Raw genomic sequence first — 26168 nt, 5'->3', positions numbered from 1 at the left:
ACTGGGAGAGAATTCCAAAGACGAGGAGAAACACGACTAAAGGCCCTATGGCCCATGGTGGTTAGGCGAGCAGAAGGTGTATGGAGGAGACCCAGTGAAGAGGAACGGAGAGTTCGAGAAGGGGTGTAGGGATGTAAGAGGTCTGAAAGGTAAGGTGGAGCGAGGTGATGAAGAGATTTGTATGTGAGGAGGAGAATTTTAAATTCAATCCGAAAATTGATAGGAAGCCAATGTAGCTGTTGAAGTGATGGGGTGATATGTTGAATAGGTGAAGTACGGGTTATGATACGAGCTGCAGAATTCTGAATCAGCTGGAGTTTATGAAGAGATTTGTGTGGTAAACCAGATAATAGAGAGTTACAATAATCGATGCGGGAGGTGACAAGCGAATGAACAAGAATAGAGGAACTATGCGGAGTGAGAAATGGACGGAGGCGAGCAATATTGCGGAGATGAAAATAACAAGACCTGGTTATGTTATTAATGTGAGCATCAAATGATAGGGTACTGTCAAAGATGACCCCCAAGTTCCTAGCCTGGCGGGAGGGAGAAATGGAAGAACCGTCAATGGATAATGAAAAACTGCATGACTTAGAGAGAGTAGAATTAGTACCAATGAGGAGTACTTCAGTCTTACTGGCATTAAGTTTGAGGAAATTGGCAGAAAACCAAACATTTATTTCATGAAGACAGTTGGTAAGACAGGCGGGTTGAGCACAAAGTTAGCACTTTTAAACATTCATTCACTTAAAAATAAATCACTTCTAGTCAACGATTTAATAACCACAAACAACCTGGATTTTATGCTTCTAAATGAAACCTGGCTAGAAGACAGCTGCAGTGCAACAATCCTCAATGAAACAGCCCCTCCGAACTTTACTTTTATGAGTGTCTGCAGAGCTGCTAAGAGAGGTGGGGGTCTAGCTGCTCTTTTTAAAGATATCTATATCAATGTAAGCAAATATCATTTGGGAATTACCCTTCTTTCGAATATCTGGGTATTGTGTTGAAAGGTGCTCCACGCATTTTACTTATCATTATTTACAGGCCTCCAAAATACTCTCCAGCCTTTGCTGAGAACTTTACAGAACTGTTATCAGCAATTACCTCAGAGTTTGACTGTTTTGCCATTGCTGGAGATTTTAACATTCACATAGATAATGCAGAAAACAATATGGCAAAAGAAATCAAAACTGTTTTAAAAACTTTTGATCTGACTCAACATGTACATGGACCCACACACAATCGTGGACACACTCTAGATTTACTTATCAGTAAGGGTCTAAACATGTCATTAATTGTTATTAAGGATGTAGCACTGTCTGATCATTTCTGTATTTTTTTTGATATATTGATCTCTCCTGCCATTGAAGCTAAATCTGTGTCTGTCAAGAAGAGATGCTTAAATGAGAACACCAGTGTACTATTTATGAAGGCTATATCCTTAACACCAAGTATATCTGCTGACTCTGTTGATTTTCTCCTTGATTCTTTTAACTCAAAAGTTAAAGGTATAATTGATGATATTGCTCCTGTTAAAGTCAGGAAGAAGAGTGGCAGACAAAAAGCACCTTGGAGAAACTCAACAGCAGTGCAAAATATGAAAAGACAATGTAGAAAAGCAGAGCGCATGTGGCGGAAGACTAAACTTGTAGTCCATTATAACATCTACAAAGACAGCCTTCATGCTTTCAATATGGAACTAGGCAAAGCTAGACAGACTTTATTCTCAAATATTATAAACAGCAATTTAAACAACACACACACGCTTTTTGCTACTGTAGAGAGACTGACAAACCCTCCAAGCCAGATTCCCAGTGAAATGCTCTCAGTGAACAGCACTGAGGTCAGACAGATCAAACCACCTGAGAAAGTAGTTACTATGTCTGATTTCAAAGAAATTGATGGCAAAATTTTGGAAGAAACTGTACAGAGCACTTATATATCTTATATAGTACTGAAAATAGCACTTATATATCGTATATAGCACTGAAAATAGCACTTATATATCATATATAGCACTGAAAATAGCACTTTAGCATATATAGTACTGAAAAAGCACTTATATATCTTATATAGTACTGAAAATAGCACTTATATATCGTATATAGTACTAAAAATAGCACTTATATATCTCATATAGTACTGAAAATAGCACTTTAGCATATATAGTACTGAAAAAGCACTTATACTGTATATCGTATATAGTACTGAAAATAACACTTGAGCATATATAGTACTGACAAAGCACATATATCTCATATAGTACTGAAAATAGCACTTATATATCGTATATAGTACTAAAAATAGTACTTATATATCTTATATAGTACTGAAAATAGCACCTATTTATCATATAGTACTGAAAATAGCACTTATATATCGTATATACTGAAAATAGCATTTTATATATCATATAGTTCTGAAATTAGTCCTAAAAATAGCACATATATATCATATATAGTACTGAAAATAGCACTTTATATATCATAGCCTATATAATACTGAAAATAGAACTTAATATATCATGTACTCAAAATAGCATTATATATATATAATACTGAAAATAGCACTTATGTATCATATATAGTACTAAAAATAGCACTTTAAACCCCATAAATAGTACTGAAAATAGTCCGTGCGCTACGGTTCAAATGAGTAGAGCTCTTTCGTTCCGCATTTGCTAGTGACAATTGTAGTCGCACCTGTACGAATAAAGTACGTTACCAGTCTGGAGCACTGCTTCAGCTGTGACAGCTTAAAGTCCCTTTAAGACATTTGCTATCACGAATACCGTAAAACAGGCGTAATGCTAGATAGTGATTTCAGACTAAGGCCTACTTAGTTTATTGTAGTTAGGTAACTGGTAGTAAACGGTTTCGCTGGTATAATGTTATAATTAATTACTTTATTACTGCTAGCGACCGACCGGCGATAGCTAGGATTAATTTCCAATCGATCTCACTTCCCGAAGATCATTAAAACGGTCTAAAGGAACTTCGTTTTTAAAAAATATAAAATTCAAATTTAGAATAATTATATTCAACGTCTCAGTACACAATATTTAATGTTATATATACATAAAAACGATATGACTTACCTTTCACAATCAGGATGCAGCAGCAGCTCCGGCGTTGACTCTGTCTGTCACTGGACCGTTAAAATTTGAACCGTCGCTGCAGAAACCGTAGGCTATTTAACCCAACAGTCGGGTTATTTCTAGAAATTACCCAACGATTTTAAAAATGACCCAATATTTTTGGAAAATAACCCAACATATTGACCCAATATGCGTAACCCAACGGTTGGGTTACACAAATAACCCAACGTTTTTTACTGTGTAGCACTGAAAATAGCACTTATATATAGCACTGAAAATAGCACTTTAGCATATATATAGCACTGAAAATAGCACTTTAGCATATATAGTACTGCAAAAGCACTTATATATCATATATAGCACTGAAAATAGCACTTTAGCATATATAGTACTGAAAAAGCACTTATCGTATATAGCACTGAAAATAGCACTTATATATCGTATATAGCACTGAAAATAGCACTTTAGCATACTGAAAAAGCACTTATATATCTTATATAGTACTGAAAATAGCACTTATATATCGTATATAGTACTAAAAATAGCACTTATATATCTCATATAGTATTGAAAATGCACTTATATAACGTATATAGCACTGGAAATAGCACTTTAGCATATATAGTACTGAAAAAGCACTTATATATCATATATAGCACTGAAAATAGCACTTTAGCATATATAGCACTGAAAATAGCACTTTAGCATATATAGTACTGAAAATAGCACTTATATATCGTACTAAAAATAGCACTTATATATCTCATATAGTACTGAAAAAGCACTTATATATCATATATAGCACTGAAAATAGCACTTTAGCATATATAGTACTGAAAAAGCACTTATATATCTTATATAGCACTGAAAATAGCACTTATATATCGTATATAGCACTGAAAATAGCAATTTATCATACTGAAAAAGCACTTATATATATTATATAGCACTGAAAATAGCACTTATATATCGTATATAGTACTAAAAATAGCACTTATATATCTCATATAGTACTGAAAATAGCACTTTAGCATATATAGTACTGACAAAGCACATATATCTCATATAGTACTGAAAATAGCACTTATTCTGTATATCGTATATAGTACTGAAAATAGCACTTATACTGTATATCGTATATAGTACTGAAAATAGCACTTATTCTGTATATCGTATATAGTACTGAAAATAGCACTTTAGCAGATGTAGTACTGACAAAGCACATATATCTCATATAGTACTGAAAATAGCACTTATATATCGTATATAGTACTAAAAATAGCACTTATATATCTTATATAGTACTGAAATTAGTCCTAAAAATAGCACATATATATCATATATAGTACTGAAAATAGCACTTTATATATCATAGCCTATATAATACTGAAAATAGAACTCAATATATCATATATTGTACTCAAAATAGCATTTTATATATATAATACTGAAAATAGCACTTATGTATCATATATAGTACTCAAAATAGCACTTTAAACCCCATAAATAGTACTGAAAATAGCACTTTATATATATAGTACTAAAAATAGCACTTATATATCATATATTGTACTGAAAATAGCACTTTAAATGCCATATACAGTACTGAAAATAGCACTTATATATCATACTGAAATAGCACTTTATATATCATATATAGTACTGAAAATAGCACTTTATCATATATAGTGAAAATAGCACTTATATATCATATATACTACTGAAAATAGCACTTTATATATCATATACAGTACTGAAAATAGCACTTTATATATCAAATATAGTACTGAATTACCATATTCATATACAGTTTGCCTCGGTACTTCATATAATACTGTTTTATCACTATGAATCATGATGCATGTCCAAAAACATGGGTTTGCCTTTCTGCAGTGTCATGCAATGCGAGATATTAAGATAATTCCTCCTGTCTCATACATTTTTCCTTCACCATGTCCCTTTCAGGCTCTGTATGACACGGATAGGGCTTATATGAGCATAGTGGAAAATGTGGGTTAGTAATATAAACTCCAGTATGATTTACATATTGAAGAATAAATTGAAAATGATTCTGGGTTTGTCAAAGTACCTTCATTTGTACATTAGAGGGCGACATTGGATCATTACATGGTTCATTGCAAAGAAGCTTCTAGAAATTCTAGACATCTGACATTGACATTTTGACAAAATTGCTCATTTTTGACATTGGTTTTTATCATTACCGTTCTGATATGGATCACAGAAGAGATTTGCACTGATCTCCTTTCCAGTTTCATTTGGTCATCAAAAAATCCATCAAAGCATGTTCTTTAGAAATGATCATCTGACTGGATAGTAACAAATAAGCAAAGGGCAGATATCAGATGAGGAAACCCGAGCTCATTAAACACAGCATTCAGGCACTTTCTCATTGTTTAGAGGGTTTGGTGACCAGAAAAAGGAAGTGTTTCCTAGAATAGGCCTAATGCCAAAAAGAGAGGCGGAATAAGAAAGTGTTTTTTGACCTCGTATCTAAGGACACTGAAAGACTAAACTGCCTTGACCCAGTAAAGCTTACATTTCATCATCATGACCACATGAAAAAAGAGGTGAGAAGTCATATGACTGATAACAACCCAGAAATGCTGAGGTAGTTGTGGGCGGGACTCTGCTGAGCCAATCACCAACCAGCATTCTTTACTACATTAATGACACAAGTTGAATGAAATTAGGTTTCTTACACTCTTAGATAGAGATAGATAGAGAGATAACCCACTCTTAAAGGGTTCCGTCATGTGCTTCATATAGTTCCTATCATGGGATCATTTTATGGATGTACTTTTAAAGTTTGAAGTCATTTTTTTTTATTTGAGTGAAATCTGAGGAAGTGAAGGAGTCTGGGTTCGTGTTGACTTCTGCATGGAGGCATCTGATGTCAGACTGCCAATCTGCGATTAAAGACTGAAGCCAGAGCAGAAATAGCCCAGAGCTCTAACAGCATAAACACATGGCAGCGTTGGTTAAGGTCATAGGTCAGGTGACACACATGATACTGCATCAACCAAACTTCAAGTCTTGAAGTTAAAGATAATCTTTGAGCTCTTGTCTTCAAATGTGTTTGCTCACGGTTAATGATCAGCTGAACTCTTTATGTGTTTAAAGAACAGTAACCGGACTTGCCCAGATCAGCATCATATTATTTACATATTTTATTATTGCATTATAAAGCCATTAAGATTAACTATATCTAACTGTAGATTATACGGGGTTGTGAAAATGTACACTGTAACTATACATTAGCTTCTTAAGACTTAAACATTTTCTATTTCTCAAACCTTTCTGTTCAATTTCAGCGTGGAAATTAACATATGTTCATGTTTTAAACTTTTTTTGTTGAACACAATGCGCGCTCCGTCGCTTTAACAAGTCCTGCGCGCACGCAGTAAACCACGTGGTCCCCTAGTGCCGCGCTGTGATTTTCTATTGGCTTATACTTCACCCCTCCCCCCGCCTCAGCCGCGCCCTGATTGGTTTGTGTGTGGGTGTGTTCTCAGCATTCAGGCGTCCTGTTGTTAGAGCCGCTATCCTACCGTAGCCCTCCATTGGCTGTTAAGTGTCTAGTACGCGACGGATTCCGCCACGCCATTGGTCAACTGTGCAGACATAGTCTATCGTGATTGGTTGACGCATAGGCGATCGCAAGTGAATGCGGAAGTAGTGCGCTCTACTGAGTCACCGTTGTGTCAGCTGATTCTTTCACTGTGAGTATCTTGATCATATTTCATTTTCTGTGTGTTTAACTTGATTCTTCTTTTATTTGTTCGCGGTTACGTTTGGCTGAATAGTGTATACACTAAATACGCAGGGTTTAGTGAGGTTTTTATGTGGGCTTTGCCAGCCATGTGTTTGTATGTGGATGCATTGGCCAGCTGGGATGTTTTACAGGCTGTAACATCCTCCACCCATACTAAACACACACACACACACACACACACACACACACACATCAAAGGTCACCAGCTGGGGAGAACTGATGGGAACTCACATTTGAAGAGTATGTTGATAAACTGTATTTCATTATTGAGTATTTCAGTATATACATGCAATCACTTTTCCAACTAATGCACAAGCGTTGTGTAATAACGTGCTTTTGCCTTGATCTCCTAATTATAAGACTTTTCTGTACAAAAAGGGATACATTTGCATTACATTTTAATATTGGTATTGCAGAGCAATTATGCATGATTCACTTAACTTAAAAAATGCAAAATATTGTATCAAATGTTCTTGTACAAGTGACAAATATGAAATGCGTTTCATGATATAATATTGCCATTTTAGTCATACACTATCTTTAATTTCATTTAAGGTTGAATCTCAACGGTTTGTTATATTTGTATTATGATTATTTGTGATATTAAAGGGATACTACACCAAAAACTGAAAATTTGTCATCACCTACTCGCACTCATGTTGTTCCAAACCCGTATGAGTTTCTTTCTTCTAATGAACACAACAGATATTTTAAAGAATGTCAGTAACCGAACAGTTGACGGTAGCCATTGACTTCTATAGTAGGAAACAAATAGTCAATGGCTTACCATAAACCGTTTGATTATAAAATATATTATTTGTGTTCAGCAGAAGACAGAAGAACGTCTACAGGTTTAGAAACAACTTGCGGGTCAGTACATTTTCATATTTGAGTGAACTGTCCCTTTAAAACACTCCTGTGAGGTGTTTGTGTAAGCATTTGATGGCATAATATTGGCATTTTATAGTTATTAACTATATTTCATTTCATTTAAAGGAGAACTCCGGTCAATTTTAACATTGAGCTCATTTTTCTGTAAATTTGGAGTGCTGTCAGTACAGAGAACAATGACAAAAATCGGTGTTGCCTACACCGTGTTATCCTCTTTTTAAAATTTGCACTCTGTTGACTTCAATGGGGCAAGTTTTAAACCTGCTTTTAGCCTCTTAACATCCTTGATGTGTCATTACAAGTGCACAGGTCATGTGAGTGATTCCTTCAGAGTGAACACGGGTGAATCTGACTGCAGTAGATGTGAAAGATATTAATAAAAATTATGTTTATTCAGCCAGCGCACATACCTGTATTTACATCCTGTTTTCGGCTGAAGTCCACAGTAGTCGATTGTCGAGTTCACGCGCATGATCGTACGTGCTAAACCTATGCGCGTGAACTCGACAATCGATTACTTTGGACTTCAGCCGAAAACAGGATGTAAATACAGGTATGTGCGCTGGCTGAATAAACATAATTTTTATTCATATCTTTCACATCTACTGCAGTCAGACTCACTCGTGTTCACTCTGAAGGAATCACTCACATGACCTGTGCACTTGTAATGACACATCAAGGATGTTAAGAGGCTAAAAGCAGGTTTAAAACTTGCCCCATTGAAGTCAACAGGGTGCAAATTTTAAAAAGAGGATAACACGGTGTAGGCAACACCGATTTTTGTCGTTGTTCTCTGTACTGACAGCACTCCAAATTTACAAAAAAATGAGCTCAATGTTAAAATTGACCGGAGTTCTCCTTTAAGGTCGATCCTCAAGGTTTGATATTTCAGCATAATGATTATTTGTGCGTTTTAAGAGTGCGAATTTGTTCAGAAATCACATTTTTCTAGCAGATGTCAGTCTAAAGTTGATAACAGAAGTCTGGTATGTAAAGTTTAAGCACTTTCTGGATAAGAGCGCCTGATAAACGCTCGCTGTGGCTTTTTCACATGGTTTGTAGTGGATGTATTTGTCCATGTCCAACTCTTCCTGATTACACGTGGCTTTTGTGGCCTGCAGGAAATGGAACGATGTTTGCTATATTAGGGCTGCACGATATTGAAGAAAAATGCGATAACTCATTGAATAATGAGATATTCGATATGCGATGCGATAATGCTTAAAGTGTGTAAAATAAACTTAAATTATCTTTAAAATTAAAATAAGTTTCACATTCTTTTTGTGACAAGAAAACATCCCTTCAACTTCTGAAAGTGAACATCAGTGTTTTACTGAAACATAAGAAGTGTTATTTTAACATCAGTGGGGTTCAGGTTATCCTACATTAGGGTTATTTAACAACAGAAACTCAATAATCAAATGTAAAAAATAAAACGCTGCTTAGTTTTCACTGTATGAATTAAATATATGGGTCAATGACGTGACGGGTCATTTTTTTTGTCCAAAGGCCTTAATAATAATAATAAAAAAACAAATATATAACATCCAAAGTATGTAAGGTAGTACAACTTGATCTCTTTCACTGAATCCAAAAGGTTTTAATTATATTTTACTACATATAAAGGTATTTTAAAGATTTTGAAGTGTCAAAAAGTCATTCGGTAAAACCGATATAGTAAATATTTAAATGGAATAATATTGTTTTTAATAACTAAAGGAACTACAATAATACAAATATAAAGCAGATAAGGCTCTTTTTTCGCCTTTCCCTGTGCAATGTTTTACTTGAATATGTTGGAGTGTTTAGAGTAGTCTAATAAATGATTACATTTATGAGATCAGTGATATTTTGTTTTAATATTTCTTCTGTGGTACACACTATATACTATCTCAACATCAATGTCAAATCAGTTTTTAACTTTCAAATCAGTGGTTAAACCGAATGACTTTTTTGGTGACATTTTTTCCGTCTGGTAAAAAATGACAAAAAACAGTGTTAATTGATTGTACAAACCACAAAATCTTATTGTTAACACCTAGGTAAACTAAAAAAAGGGTTTCAAATATAGTTATATCTCCATTCTATTTTTTTACACTTTTAAAAACCTTATTCGTCAATGACCCGTATCCTGATTCTTATTAAAGCTACAAAAGTTATTCAGCCGAGAGCAGCGAGTGATTTTCTCTTTGTCTTTAGTTCATGACCCGTTATTGCAAGCTGTTGCGATATGCATATCATGATATATACGTTTGCGATATTTCTATATATTGTGCAGCCCTAGTTTGCAAAAGCGTTTTTGTTCTGACTCGGTTTGTTTAGCCTATAATCTGAGAAATCTCCCAGTGAGCATCAGTGATTGACCCATTCAAACCCAGCGTGTCCCGTTCACATTCCTCGGGCTCAGTGCGTGTCCCTGCTTTAGGTGATATGTCTAATTGATGGCTCCTGCTCGTGTTACAGGTCAGACTTCTCTTTAAATAGACCCATGACTTCTCGACTCGTGTACCGCTCTGAATCCAGCTCCTGAAGCCTGCTGTGACCGTATGTTCATGATCTAGCTGTTAATAATACTTCTCCTATAAGAAAGCTGGAAGTTTTAGCTACGAGTGACCAGGTGGCAGGGAAACGGTTAACCGTAAGCTGGTTAAAAAGTCTTGAAAATGCGTGCACTCACTCTATAGACCGATGATTTGTGCTGATAATGTGTGTTAAGATTCACACAAATGGACATGAAACGCACAAAACCATGTGTTTGTGAGGGCGTTGGTGATGTAAATGCATTTCACATGATTAAAGGGATATTTCGCTGCTGGAAAGATGAATGTGTATTTAAATTGGGTCATTTATGTAGTAGAAATGTGAAATTATTTTAGAAGTTGGAGCCTTCTAGACTCAGAAAAGCCAGAAAATGTATTTTTGGCTCATGTGGATGAAAGACAACAACTCCCAGAATGCACTTGCTTCGCTGCCCTACGAGGACACTCCCAAGCCACGCCTACCGGTTACAGAGGGCAGTATCGGGAGAAATGATACAGCTAGGCTACTAGTCGACTCGAAACTGAAAAGACGGCGTTTTATCGTGAGCTCCCCCTATGGGCGGGTTGAACACATGCGGGACGAGCTCCTCCTACTGGCTGGAGTCTCTCGCCTCTGGACACAAAAGCCTCTGATGATGATAAATGAAGATTTTTGCGTCATCTGAGATTTTTTTCCAGACACACAATACAGAAATCTCTCGTCTCAGGGGGACATGAGGGAGGGAAGCACGGTCACTCGAGAATACCACCGGGTTTCTCCTGATACAAAGCTTAATACTAATCGGTGAAGTCTCCCTTTAAGTTGCAATTGTCGAACATCACTGTTTCTATATTGGAAGTTATTATTTTGGTAACACTTTACAATAATTTGTTAACATGAGTTAATGTATTAACTATCATGAACTAACAATGAGCAATTCATTTGTAACATTACTTATTAATGTTCGTTAATAAAAATACTGTTCATTGTTTGTTCATGTTAGTTCACAGTGCATTAACTAATGTTATTACATGGCTTGGCTGAATTCCAATGTAGAATGCGGTCTGTTATTTCTTGATAACAGACCGCTGCGAAGTATAACAGACCGTTGCCATGAAAAACAGCGCGTTGCTGTGGACGCGGAACGGACTATTTTCTTTGGCGGAAGCAATACAATCGTTTTTAAATCAATAAACTCCTTTTTAAATAAATAATTTGTGTCAAATTATTTATTTATTTTGTAGGTAGCCATGTAATAAGCGGGATAATGTATAGTGAGCCGGTTGTTATAGTGAATAACAACCCCTTCAGGCTGATTCAAGATCCCTCCGCTTCGCGTCGGGATCCCGTTCAGCCTGTCGGGGTTGTTATTCACTATAACAACCGGCTCACTATACATTATCCCTTACTTAACAAATACAACCTTTGATTTTAATAACGTATTAGTAAATGTTGAAATTAATATTAAATAAGATTATTAAATGCTGTAGAAGTATTGTTCATTCTTAGTTCATGTGAGCTAATAAACCTTATTGTAAAGTGTTACCATTATTTTTATCATTATTTTTATTGTTTATTTGAACAATCCCATAAACCTATTTGTAATTAATGTCTGTAAATAAACGTGAGCAGGTCTCAGATGCTTGTTTTATTGCTTTTTTATTGGATATTTAGCATGTGCTTGAACTTTGACATGTTGTGTTTGTGTTTAACTCATATCTCATATCTCTGGAATGATAACGTGAACTATGATGATGATTGATGAAAGTCTTTCAGTTTTGTGCTTGTATAACGTTGACATGTAACCTAGGGGTTATAAAATTGGTTATATGTAGTAGACAAGCTTGTTTATATCTTCTGTTTTTTCCAATGTGGAATTTTAGGTGAAACTCAGAAAAGAATTTCAGGAGAATTTAGAAGTGAAACTTTCTTTTTCTGGCATAGAGAAGTGATACTGAGGTCACAAGCAGAATCATTTAAATGTTATTCTGCCTAGAGACAGACACACAGACACACACACACACACACACACACACACACACACACACACTTTTTTTCACACAGATCCACAAAAACTACAAATAAAACGACTAAAACCGCTGTATTCTGCTGTCAGGCCAGTAGTTGGCGATATCACTTTGTACAGAAACAAACAAAGTGTTTCTAACACAACACATAATACACACGTGCATGACATCACAATTTTCACAAATTCACGTTTTTTTGTAGTTTACACGGAGACGATAACGGTATAGTTTTAATAAACTTGCACTTTGAAACCTCTTTTCAAAAGTTTGTGTTTTCAGGCCTTCAAAATGCTGTTGTCGTGTAAATAAACGGCCAAATGCATAAAAAAATAAATAAAAAAAAACGACCCCTAAAAATAACTTTTTCACTACTTTTTCAATTTTCACTACAGTTTAACATTTTATTATCTGCCAGGAGAAAGTCCAATTGACCCTTCGCAGGGAGTTTGATTGACAGGCGATCTGACCAATCATAATCCGCCATCCGCCGAATCCGCCAAGAGAGTGTACTGACGTCTTTCCGCGGTTAAAACAACATTCCTTCTGATGTTCATTCATGTTTATTTGATGCTATAAATTAACTAGAGGGAAGAGATGATCGGTTCACGAGCAGCTTTAACTGAGCGATCTGTCAGACACATTAAAGAGCTACAAAATGGTATTTATTGTTTAAATTTCTTTAAAAAATTACCAAATTTGAAAGGTGAGACTTCGTTTCATATCAAAAGTAACCTGGTCTGTCCTGTGTATCAGTGTGTTGTCAGTGTCCTCTCTGCTCCGCGATGTTTTTCCCATAGCCAGTAAAAGAAATGGACACAGCGACCCCATAGACTTCAACGGAGAAAAGTGAAGTCAATTAGAAGCACTCACTTCCTGATGGCGGAGCGACTACGCAGACTCAAACTGAGCTCGATGACGTAGATGTGACGTGAGCAACCCGTCTCTCTTCTAGTAGCTGTGCCGAGAGAAATCTGAATCATTCCCTTCCGAAACTTGCAGAGACGGAGAGTGTGAGTAGGAGGTGTCCATGAGCGAGGAGCAACTTTTGCTAAGTATTCTGATTAATTATTTTGTCATTTTGCCTCCACGTCCCCCCGATCGCCCGCAAGCTTCTCCTCCTATCCATACGGTAATCTCTCTACTGTGCGACAGAGAGTCGCGTGGTTGTGACGCAATCGTTAGCCTATTTTTACAAAAACTGCTTCTACCGGGCCATAACGTAAGATACAAGGTAATGGAGCCTTTTATACATTTTCGTGTTTCTTTATAAATAAATAAATAATGGACAAATGGAGTCTTTAAACGCCTCAGATGTAAAGTTATTCGCTGACGCCAAAATGAATGGGAGTCAATGGAATGCTAACAGCAGGAGATGGTCGGCTAATCAATGGCGGCGCCCGGGGAAGCTTCAGTTTCCGGCTGATGGCTGATGGATTACCCCCTTGGTTTTTCACTGCGTGAGAACATGGTGTGGCGTGAGAGAGGCGTGGCTTGTCGGACATAGCAACAGTAACTAAAGGGGGCGGGTCTTTGCGAATGGTCAATTGCTTTGAAAAATACTAGTAACGAACTAAGAATTAAGGAATCGTTCATAGCGGGACGATCTTAGTGCTTGAGTTTAATACATACAAGTTTTTACTGTATTTACATTGGCCCTGCTGTGCTTTCCAATCACCAGTTTGTGTTCATAAGATCTGCACAGATGCAGTTTTCATCTGAAGGAAAATAAATTAGATCAGATTGTCATCTATGCTAAACACAGGCTCATGAAATTGATTTCCCCCTGACAGGCGATTGCAGTGAACTGAATTAGCTCAGTTGATGACGACAGTGTTTGTATCTGTGTTTTGAATGGAGATTCAGCTTGATAAAGCCTCTTGAGGTCAGCGAGGTGGTGGAGTCAGATGTACAACCCTTTATGCATTAGTTTTGGCCGAAACAGATTCTAGATTGTCTGTGTTTTGATGAACACAAGCAGGGCTCATGATTAGATCAACGCTGTGTGGAAGTTGGCGTAGTCTTCTCCGTTTCGCAGAGTTGACCGCTGGATAAATGCATCAGCAGGAATAAAACAGCTTTGTTTTGTTGCCAAATGCTCTCCGTGATTGAGCTAAAGCACAGGCAGTTCAGGCAAACATCTTTCACTTCGGCCATTTTTGACTTTGTTCTGAACTCCTCCACGTGCTTCCGTCTAGTGCAGTAGTAAGTTATTTGCTAAATTATAGGCTATTGAGGATGCAAGCATTTTTGTTCCACAATCTGTTGCTGTATGTTTACTTGTATTTTATTTATTTATTTATTTTTACATGTACTGTGTCAGATTAAACTGGGAAGGGTCATAGCACTTGCATATTGTTGTTCTACTGTTAGTTTAACTACTTCTATTGTTGGATAAAAGCGTCTGCTAAATGAATAAATGTAAATGTACTTGTATACATTTAAACATCATCGCTGCTTTTAGGCCCTGTTTACAACTGGTATTAAGATGTGTTTTGGTCGATCGGAGCACTAGTGGACGACGTTAAATACAGGAGTAAACGGGTTTTAAAGGGGTGGTATAATGCCCTTTTCACAAGATGTAAAATAAGTCTCTGATGTCCCCAGAGTGTGTGTGTGTGTGTGAAGTTTTAGCTCAAAATACCCCACAGATATTTTTATATAGCATGTTAAAGTTGTCACTTTTTGAGGGTGAGCAAAGTGCACAGTTTTGGCTGTCCCTTTAAATGCAAATGAGCTGCTGCTCCCGGCACAGAGGGCGGAGCTTCAAGAGCTTTTGTCCTTTTACCTCACACACACATGCACTGAAAATGTCAAAAACGTTTAGCCTTTTATGTTCAAACCGGAGTCAGACAATGATGGAGAGACTCAAGAAGAAGTGACAACATGTAGAAGAAACAGGACATTGCTTCGATGAATTTATGTAGCTCATGTGTAGTTATCTTCTAGTCATTGATTAGCATATTCTGTCTTGATAATCTATAAATCGTGTTCAGGGGGCGGGGTTTATGTAAATTCTAGGGTTGTTGATGTCACTAACCCGGGAGGAATGTGGTGTAGTCTCTACCAGCCGTTTGTTGTAGTCCTTAAAAAGCGATTTCTTTAAAAGCAAATATCTCCCTTTGCTTTGAACTTTGAGCGTTGTAACTTTGCAGATGTTGTTTATGCTCAAACAGCAACATTACACACTAACTAAAGTTAGAAAAGTCAAACCATAATCAACCACCCCTTTAAAACGTTTTGAGCTTGTCCACTTTCACTTCCAGAGGTAGTCGAAAACACATTCGACCGGATAGCTTTTGTGTTTTAGACCCTCATGTGGTCGAATGTGTTCGAAGAGCCACAAAAGACAACCTGGGGCCTGTACCATGAAGCCGGTTTAGGTGGCTAGCCCGATATGTTTCAGTTTAGTTTGCGCCAACCCTGGGTTTTAGGCACCATGAAAGTGGTTTGGCTTTTAGCAGTGTTCATCAACCATAGTAACTTACACTACATGGCTAACCTGGTCCGGGTCAGGTGATGTTGCAAACTGAACTTGGACCAATCAGCTGTGAGCAAAGTGTCACATGTCTGATGCGATAGTCACCTGTTTCCACTCCAAATTAAAGATCGCTACGCAGCAAATGATTTTTAAAGACAAAATCGTCTGGCTTTAATTAAAGATTATTTTGAATAATAATTTTGTATGATTTAGATATTATTTATGTAATTATTGTACCCTTAATCGATCATACATGTACAATTTTTGTTGATCAATTATTATTACGCACAGTTTAATTGAATAAATATATAATGGTAGAATCAATAGATGAAGCTATAAAATGACTACATGTGAGCTTATATGTTCAATTTTCTCTACCTTTATCAAATGTATAAACTAACTTCACAACTTTTACTTGCACTGATATAGCAAGACCTTTTATTTTAATTGTCCTCTTTCATAGACAGCTATTTTCTTCTTGTTGTGTAAATTTGCACGCTTCTTCTCTCGTGAGAAATGAATCTGTTTCACTCTTTCTCAGCATGTGATTGGCTGTTCGCTACTGATGTCACACCTAAACTCCTAAACTCAGGATCAAAGCCCGAGAAAGTTGATGATCAGCATCATAGTACCAACAAAGTGTGGTTGGATTGGTTTGGTTTTGTCAACTCAACTAATCCTGTAACCCTGAGTTAGTTCAACTACCGTCATGGTACAGGCCCCAGGTTTATTAGGCTGCTGTCACTTTAAGAGCGAATGCACTGATCGAATACACTGTTACACATCGTTTTCTTTCTCAACTGTTTACATTCACTTGAGACATAAATGACTGCGTTGTTTACGAGGATACTTGCAACTACAGGTCCCAGCTCTCTGCCTACTGACATAATGAGTAAACATAATGGGAAGAGCTCTAGCCAGACGGGATTTAAACTTTGTCGGCTGGAGACCCAAGTTTGGTTTGAAGATGAAAAACATACCAAGCACAATGTTCTCAACATTTCTGATTTCTAACACACACTCACAGCGTTCGACTGGTCTTGTGGCTGTCAGAGCAGAAACGAAAGCTGATGCTCTCCGTATGTTTTTCCGTCATCTCCGGACGCGTTCATGTGTAAATTACACAAGCTTATTTCGTCCATTAGAAAGATCTGAAAAAGCCCAGCATTTACCCATCCATAGACCCTCCCCTCGAATAAATCAGGACAGAAGTGGTCAAAAGTGGACAAAAGAGACGGATTAAAACACCAGGAGTAAACGGGAATGTGTTTCCCTCGTCTACTTGTGATCCGATCGACCTAAACACATCTTAATACCAGGAGTGAACAGGGCCAAGTATTACTGACATGTTTTAAATCTTCTACTTTGTACTCTGGGGTTTTCACACTGAGGTCAAGGGGTTACTATAAAGCAGGGGTATTCAATTAAAGTTCCAGGAGCTCCGGCCTCTACATTTCCTTCCCAGTGGAGGTCCGGATAATACTTGTTTTTGGAACAGTTATACATTTCCATCGGGGCAGCCATAGTACTTTGTAAAAGAAAAAATCCTAAACGCTCAAAATAGTCATTAAAATTGAGAATTTAGGGCCTCGAAAGCCGAAGTAGTGACGTCTAAAAAAAAATACCCCAAAAAAGGAACCATTTCTCACAACTGGATATTAATATGAAAAGGTTAGATCAGATGTTTTATCAGGCTTTTTTTTAGACACCTATGTGTATGGCAAATAGTGAGTCTCTAAACCGTTCTTAAAGAAACCATCTTTTTTCTTAGTGTAAAGAACAGTTTAATCATCTAATGAACATTTTGTGCATTTGAAAAGATTCCATGGATGTTAAAAGTTCTTCATGGAACCATCGATGACAATAAAGAAACTTGTTACATTCAAGAGAAGGTTTTTTTTTTTTTAAATTCGTTTTGTTTTTATAATCTTACTCACTATATTCAGTAAAGCTGCTCTGGAACATCATTATAAAAGGTGTTAAAGTATATTAATTGGAGAAAAATTTTTTTTAAAAGATTTTCAGCCTTAGTGTGCGATAACAGAGCTAATTATTGGATTTTGCAAACTGCATGTTGTCTTAATTGAATTTTATATTTTCAGACACAATATAAATGGGTCTGTATACATTAAAACTTATAACTGCCTCATATTTTGGGGGATTAGGGGGATCGTCACTTTTGAAGGTTCTTGGCGTTAAAAAGTTGGCCATAAATGACCATATTCAATCACATTTGTCTATCAACCCATCACTTGAGATTTCTGAAATGCATGTATAAATGGTTGGGTTCCTGAATTCTTTGCTGTGTGTGAAGTCAGATAAGGACTGGCGTGTTTGGACCCGTGTTTCTCCACAGTGGGTGTGGCTGTGGGAATGCGGATCTCTCCATTTACTCAAAGGCTTTGCTGTTCTGGAAGTGTGTGGCAGCAACTCCGGTTCAGATGTTCGAGCTCACGTCTGATATTTGTGATGGAAGGTTTATGATTATGTGTTTAAAGTCAAAGAATCAATCTTTAAAAAAAAATTAAAATGTCCTCTGTGTTAGTGGGAAAACCTGTGAAATATACTGGCACATATTTTCCCCAAGATTTCTTCCAAGTGCCACGGAAAATTGTAGTCCCACACAATTCTTAGGGAATTTGTGTGGGATATAAACAGAGAAGATGGAAAATTCTCTCACACTTTCACTTTCCTTTCAGTTCCTCCATCGTGTGACAGGTGAGACGCCCGTCATAAAGTGTTCGGTCAGTGAGTGCAGTGATGCTTCCATAAATGGCGTTTTGTGGCGTGTTTAAAGGAGGTGTGTCTGGAGGCTTTGGAAAATATGGGGAAGTTTGTATGCAACAATGAGAAATAATAAGTGCAATAAACGCTGAATAATTAAGCTCATATTATCACTGATTCATAAAGCTAAAGTTGTGCAAGTTTCTTTGGATTTTGTCAACTGTCTGCGTGTTAGTCTGTTACTGAACTGGAGCACCCCGAGATAGCAGAGATCTCAAGATTGACATTGCTAGACTTGGAAAAGATTGAAATAACATCATTGTAGTTTTTGGGCTTGTAATCCAAAGAGAAAAGTGCTTTTAATTATTAGTTTTTTATTTGCCAATTTGGAGAACATAGAACTTTGTTTCCCATACTGATAAAGTGTACATGCCTTGCCTACTGTAAATGAATACATTTTAATGAATCATAATCTGTTATGCTGGCTACTTGAGTGCCAATATAACGCCTAGTGGATTCTGCAGTTTTGACCTTTTGAAAATGTTTTTTCTACCATTATAAAGTCTCTCTCTCTCTCTCTCTCTCTCTCTCTCTCTCTCTCTCTCTCTCTCTCTCTCTCTCTCTCTCTCTCTCTCTCTCTCTCTCTCTCTCTCTCTCTCTCTCTCTCTCTCTCTCTCTCTCTCTCTCTCTCTCTCTCTCTCTCTCTCTCTCTCTCTATCTATATATATATATATATATATATATATATATATATATATATATATATATATATATATATATATATATATATATATAAGTTTTTTTTTTTTTTTTTTTTTTTTGAATGAATTTAACGGGTAAATGAGCATTTTAAGCATCTGATGTGGTGCTGTATTGTCGCTTATAGAAACACTAAAGCCATTAAAGCTAAACTAAGTAACTCCACTAAATGGCTTCCTCTGCCAGTGTTATCCAGTTCAGTCCAGGGCAGTGTAAACACAGACAGGAGCGGGGTCTCAGAAGGGGTCCGGAGACTCTATAGTGATCGTGAAATGGGGGCGTTACATGCAAACAAAACACAGCGCGCGCTTATGGACGTGTGTGTTCTCCTATATGCGCGCGCAGCAGAACACACTGCAGTCTGATCGCACATGCCTTCAAAGTGTGTTTAGAACACATTCGATGTAAACTGCTATGCATGTCGCTGAGATATGCACAAGAACAGCGCTGTCACGTACTTCACATCGCCGAATCCCCGCCCACTTCGCGCGCTTTCTCTCTCTCTCTCTGTGTGTGTGGGTGTGTGTGTGTGAGATAGGCGTGATCGTGGCATGAAATCTAAAGGAGTTTGTGTCCACGCACAGAGACTTGCTCAGGTAAGAGCTCAACTTCTTTTCTCGTGTCTCGAGCTTTTCACGCGCTGACACTGACACGCGCGCGAGTGGAATGTTGCGCTTGTTACATTTGTAGCGGTTTCTGAAGTTTTAGAACGTTCAACAAACCGCTACAATGTTTCAGTGTTGAATGATACAATGTCGCCTCAGACGCTCAGTTTAAAAGTTTCTCTTCTCTTTTAAAGTGCAATAAGATGAAGGGAATGTGAGAACTGTCAATTACGTGTCTCATAAGAGAGTTTGTTCTGTTTGTGTGTGTGTGTGTGTGTGTGTGTGTGTGTGTGTGTGTGTGTGTGCAGGAGTCAGAGGGTGTGTTTTAAATGAATCGCTGCAGCATTGAGAGTAAAGGCTGCCCTCTGGTATTCATGTAGAGCTGTCATGTTTGAAACTATTAGTCAGAGCTCAGCAAGGTTTTTTTGGCTTCATGGCAGTGTCAATTGTTTCTTGCCCAGTCAACTTTAACCGAGTCCACCCTGGCCCACCATGATTTAATTTTTTTTGGTAACAATTTTATTTTACGTTGTCCCTGTGTTGCATGTAGTAATATGTATAAATCATGCATACATGGAACTTACCCTACAACAAACATAATCCTAACCCTAAACCTGTATAAGTACATGTGATTAATTAATATTACTTAAATGTATAATTACACCGTAACAAGGTCATCTTAAAATTAAAGTGTAACCAATTTTTTTTTTTTTTTTTGCGATGTATGTCTACTTCATATGCCTGTTTATCATTAAATGTTAAGTAGTCTTCACAAATAAGTGAATTAAAATCGATTTTTAATTAGCAAAAATAGCTGAAAATGATATACAGCTATAATGCTACTCCATGACAGCTGTATTCATCAACTCATGATTCGAATGGCTTTTTGGCATGCTCAAAAAAAGGCTTTAAATTGCCAAAGCATTGTTAACATCAATATCAGGCGCACTTTTACACACAATAAAGTTTATCAAAATAATATCACCGTTTTTGAATTTCTTTACAGAACGTTCATTTTTATTATTGTTTTTTTTTTTAGTGGAATTGAGCTTTTTGGAAGGAAACAGCAGAATCCGTGGTTGTATGATCTGTGTATTCCCATGTGTGGCACCTGTGGAGTTTTTTTACTTTCCTTTTCCTGTAAATCAAAGCTCATCCTATTAGTCAGCTTGTAGCCGGAGATCAAGGTTGTGTCAGCGGGTGAGAGCGGCGCGGGTTAGCAACTCAACGCTGCATGTGGTGCCATGGGTGTACACACACACACACACACACACACACACACACACACACACACACACACACACACACACACACACACACACACACACACACACACACACTCTCATATGATTAAATCACATGATTTAACTTTTGTCTTTGCTCACACAGGTGTGTGTGGTGTTTAGAGCATGTGACCGTGACAGACTGCACTGATAACCTGTGTGTTTCTTTTCCGATATGTGCATGTTCAGGCCTGTTTGCCCGACTGTCAAACATTTTTTTTTTTTTTTTTTTTTTTTTTGTATTGAATTGTGCAAGTATTTGGACTCTGAGCAGGAAAAACGTTGAATGCTGAACATTCCTGAGAAAGGGTTGAGAAAGACTTTCGATCGGAATGGAGCTGAACACTAATATTATTTATTGTACAACACTGATGTGTGTACTTTCTGCTCATAATCAAGAAATAAGATGCATGCATAATACTAGAGGTGCGCAAAACTGCATATTTGCAAGCTCAACTTTGACTCAATGGACTGGTCTTAAATGTAAATGTTATGGTAAATAAATAAGTGGAATAATGTTTTTGAATCATTATATTAAAATGATTTCTGAAGGATCATGTGACATTTCAGATGATGCTGAAAATTCAGCTTTGCTCACAGGAATAAATTACATTTTAAAACATTTACATTATCCAAAGCGACTTACATTGCATTTCATGGTACACATTTTACATTCTTATCAATTCTCAGTTCTTGCTTTCCCTGGGAATCGAACCCATGACCTTGGCGTTGCAAGCGCCAACGCTCTACAGTTTGAGCTTCAGGAAAGACAGGAAAAGGGTTAATGGTCCTGTCGTGGTCAAAAATGAGCGCATTGGAAATGAATGGGAGACTCATTTAATCTAGTGGAAACTTTTGGTACTGAAGTCAAACAAAATCTTACTGAAAGCTGAAAACAAATGACAATGTTTATGGTTCTGTCATCATAACCCCATTGAAGACCTTTGGGACGATTTGGACCTCACTGATGCTCTTGTGTTGAATGGGTCAGGGATCAGTGTCACCACTACATTTTGACTTGTGCTCCTCTTTCTTTCAGACTGTGTGTCTCGTGAGCTGTCGCAGTGAGGTGCGAGACCTGTCGTGGAGAGGAGAGCTGGCACAAAGCAGTCGAGACTAAAGAAAAGCACACCTGCTGAGAAAATGGTGAGTGATGTGAATTTCAAAAGAACAGCAAAGCAAACGCACACCTTATGAGGTGCAAGTTAAAGGGAAAAACTTGATGCAAAGAAAGAATAACTGCACTCTCACGCTCTTTGGTAGAGCTCTTATTTTTGTTGTTGAATTTTTTACTTCATTGGAATGGTATGAAACTTGGTAAAGGTTTTGGCACTTGCTGTGTGAACACACACACAAAAATCATGGACATGATTTGAAAAGGTTAAATGGTCCTGTCGTGGTCAAAAATGAGCTCATTGGAAATGCATGAGAGATGAATTTAATCTAGTGGAAACTTTTGGTACTGCAGTCAAACACAATCTTATTAAAGGGGGGGTGAAATGCTCATTTTCACTCAATCTCCTGTTAATCTTGAGTACCTATAGAGTAGTATTGCATCGTTCATATCTCCAAAAAGTCTTTAGTTTTATTATATTTATAAGTGAAAGATAGACTGTACCGAGTCTTTCCGGAAAAAAACGAGCGGCTGGGGGCGGGCCGTGTGGGCGATGTGCTAAAGCTGTGCTAACGCGCAGAGCTAGTAACGTTAACAACACACAGAGACATTTGTTCAACAGTTTTACTCACCGCCTGCGGTTCCAATGCACGACTGCGGACCTTTATCATTGTGACTGCTCGATCCTTAAGCATTAGACGATCTGCAAATCCGTGATCTGGGCTTTGTTTATAAAACAATCATCGTCGAAATGCAGGGAAACAGTCTTGCTCAACTCGTTTTTTCCCCGGAAAAACAAACTGCATCCACTATTCCCTTAACGCTGGGTTCTTTGGGAATCTGTGCAGGTTTGTCTTGCCCTGGCAACCAAAAACACACTTCTTTGGTGACACTGACTTCCCTAAAGCCGAGCAGAGCGCTTAGATGAGGTACTGCTTTCGCTCTCTTGCTCTGGTGTACGAGTGCGCGCGCGCCCGCGATCTTACCGGAGAAGTGCCCTTAGGACCCATATAAGGAAATTCCGCTACATCTGACGTCACACATACCCATACTCGAAAAAAACTTTCCGAAACTTGTGACAAACCGGAAGGACAATTTTTGGCACAGAAATACTCCTTCAAACGTACAATTTAATTTTTGAAACTTTGTCCATTTTTAGCATGGGAATCCAACTCTTTAACAGTGTAAAAAACTCAGTATGCATGAAATAGCATTTCACCCCCCCTTTAAACTCATTTAAGATATCAAGCTCAAATTTGGAACACAACTTGTTTAGATTTATGGCTTTGACTTTCTTGCAGTTTTAGCGTAAAACGTGATTTTGAAAATGTATATTTCATATCAAAATTGAAAATAGTATTTTTGTGCATTTTTCATAACAATACACGTAAAATTCTGTTACTTTTTTTTTAAGTTCACTTGTTTTAACTTTTTTCACTTCAGCAATAATCTGCCAAGTGTCCATCTTTGAAAAGAGATCAAACTGAAGTCTGTTGCTCTAAAGCATTCAAGATTTACGACAGTTTAAGTTGGAAATTTAATTTTCTGGTCAATGCTCAAAAAGTGAATAAATGGATTATAAATACAGCCTAAATATAATTTAGTGTAAATAGAAATACAAAATATAAAATTAAAAACATTATCAAACTAAAATATAGTACATTTCATTTCATTGACAAAAAAAATAAAAAATTTTTTTTTATTTTTGACCCACATGCGAAGAGCACGAGGGTTAAACACATTTATTACCAGCGTTTCGGCACAACAAGTGGCCTTTGTCAAGGTGACGTGGGTCCATCATGAAATCTGCAGAGTGTCACAATGCAATAACACTTTTTTTTCTCTGATTTAGGTTAGTAATATGACATTTTGGGCTGTTTTTGTGAGCGGTTGCAAATTTCCAAGGGTCATCTGAGGATAAACCTACAGTTTATTTGGTTTGGTACTTTTTGTGTGCTTCAAATCCATGCATGCTTTCGGCGCTGTGGTCTCCGCGGGCCGGGGCAGATGGGAACGCTGCTCTTTGGCTCGATGCGCACTAAAGAAATGCCTTTCGGCTGTAAGTTCAAGCCAAAACATCTGTCATCTTTATGAAACAAGCCTTCCTTTATTGGCAGATCAGAGTGGAGTGAAGACTGATGTGTGGATGTAGTGATTTTCCTCTTTAGATTGCATGTTGTGTGTGTTTGGACTCCAGTCTGACCCCGCGTTATTAACGCTCGTGATGGCTTGCATTCCCTTCTCTTCCTGTTTTTCACTTTCTGCTCTTCCAGAGTGAACTTTCCCCATAAACTCCCATGCAGGAGTGAACAGATGTTGGGAAGGTCTTTGATGTTTGCGTGCAAGTGTTTGAAGAAATGTCGAAGATAACTGCACATGTCTGCTCTTAAACGCTGACTGATGCTGACGGTTGACTTTCTATGTCGTGTTTGGAGTTTTATTGGATACCCCTTTTTGGCCACTCGGCGAACACTAACATCACTGTTAGCTCTTATAGTGCTGGTTTAGACCCGACTCTGAAGTAGGAGCTAATTTAGTTCCTCCAAAAGAGTTCCTAAAACTAAAATTGTTCCTAGTTCCTGCGGTGCGAAAATCCGGGAACTTCCGCCAATAGTTCTTGAAACTATGAAAAGGTTCCTCCGGTGTGAAAGCCCCTTTGGTCTTAAAAAGGCAGAAACTTGCAGACACCTTGCATAATTCTCTTGTATAAGACCATAATAGACTTCAGAAGATCAAAACGTCAACTGAAGTCTGTTGCTCTAATGCACTGATTCAAGATTTACCACAGTTTAAGTTGGGAATTTAACCTTCAGGTCTATGCTCAAAAAGTGAATAAATGGATTACAAATACAGGGTTTAGTTTTTAAAAAAATCCCCTAAAAATATTAAATAAAAAAACATTATCAAACTAAAATATAGTACATTCATTTCATTGACAAATTTTTTTTGACCCACACGGGTTAAGCACATTTATTACCAGCGTTTCGGCACAACAAGTGGGCTTTGTCAAGGTGACGTGGGTCCATCATGAAATCTGCAGAGTGTCACAATGCAATAACTCATTTTTTCTCTGATTTAGGTTAGTAATATGACATTTTGGGCTGTTTTTGTGAGCGGTTGCAAATTTCCAAGGGTCATCTGAGGATAAACTTACATTTTATTTGGTTAGGTACTTTTTGCATGCTTCAAATCCTTGTGTAGGAAAGGTGTTTTTTGTGTGGTGTTCTGCAGAACATGGACGTTTAAGAAGCGTCACCAGAACTGAACATCATAAATCATTCGGCTTGAGTAACTCGAGCACCATCTTGTAGTTGTGTATGTTTTTTGGGCTCTTGATTTTTTTTTTAAACTTTACTCACAGTTTCTCTAGTTGGTTTTTCCATTAGGATGTGGCGCTCTGAGCAGGCGAACGCATCCCCTCGGCACTCATTAAACACTTAGTGCGCTCCGTAAACAAAGCACGGCTTGTGCCTCATTTTCCTCAAGCCCGGTTGTAAACCTCTGTGTTTAAGAGTGTGCTGCACTGCGGCCCATCCAGAACTGAGCTCGGGCCAAGAGCTGCTCAAACTCTCAGTAGAAACCATGCTGGTGTCTCATTGCAACCGAACCAGAACCAGAACCTGAACCTGCCCATTACAGTCGCCCTTTAGTTTTTTCTAATAACTAATGTGTGTGTGTTTGTTTATGTGGGAAACCCGGGCCTGATGCCGGTTCTGTGTTCTGGTCGAGTGGAGACGGTCAATGGTTCTCACTGGCCCGTTGCGGCCACAGTTTCCATTGAGTTCTTTAATAGGGGTGTAACAATATATCATGTCACGATACATCGCAATACAAAAATGCATCAATATGTATATAGTGAAAAAATTGGGAAAAA

General features: G+C 37.5%; 2 protein-coding genes and 1 long non-coding RNA gene across 6 annotated transcripts in view; 1 reads left to right on the top strand and 2 right to left on the bottom strand.

Annotated features, from left to right (window-relative positions):
- The window catches only part of hpda (4-hydroxyphenylpyruvate dioxygenase a), a 38020-nt gene extending 13365 nt beyond the window's left edge, over window positions 1-24655 (bottom strand). The window contains exon 1 of the mRNA XM_079871871.1: window positions 24652-24655. Coding sequence (XP_079727997.1) covers window positions 24652-24653 — 2 coding nt within the window. The 5' untranslated portion in view covers window positions 24654-24655. The remainder of the gene's footprint in view (window positions 1-24651) is intronic.
- LOC307158907 overlaps window positions 1-26168 on the bottom strand; it is a 43909-nt gene that overhangs the window by 17352 nt on the left and 389 nt on the right. The gene's annotated exons all lie outside the window — the stretch shown is intronic.
- Window positions 6762-26168, top strand: part of mtmr4 (myotubularin related protein 4) — a 99287-nt gene continuing 79880 nt past the window's right edge. For 2 of the 4 annotated variants that reach the window (XM_079871840.1, XM_079871839.1), the window contains exons 1-2: window positions 6762-6840; window positions 22220-22326. In XM_079871840.1, the coding sequence (XP_079727966.1) occupies window positions 22324-22326 (3 nt within the window). In that variant the 5' untranslated portion in view covers window positions 6762-6840; window positions 22220-22323. Of the gene's footprint in view, window positions 6841-19507; window positions 19889-22219; window positions 22327-26168 lie in introns of those variants that run through there. The other 2 variants (XM_079871838.1, XM_079871841.1) reach the window with 2 other exon arrangements.

The sequence above is a fragment of the Squalius cephalus genome, assembly GCF_949319135.1.
Source record: "Squalius cephalus genome assembly, chromosome: 5".
NCBI lineage: Eukaryota > Metazoa > Chordata > Actinopteri > Cypriniformes > Leuciscidae > Squalius > Squalius cephalus.
Note: the sequence above shows the minus strand (reverse complement) of the source record. Positions and strands in the feature narration are given on the sequence as shown.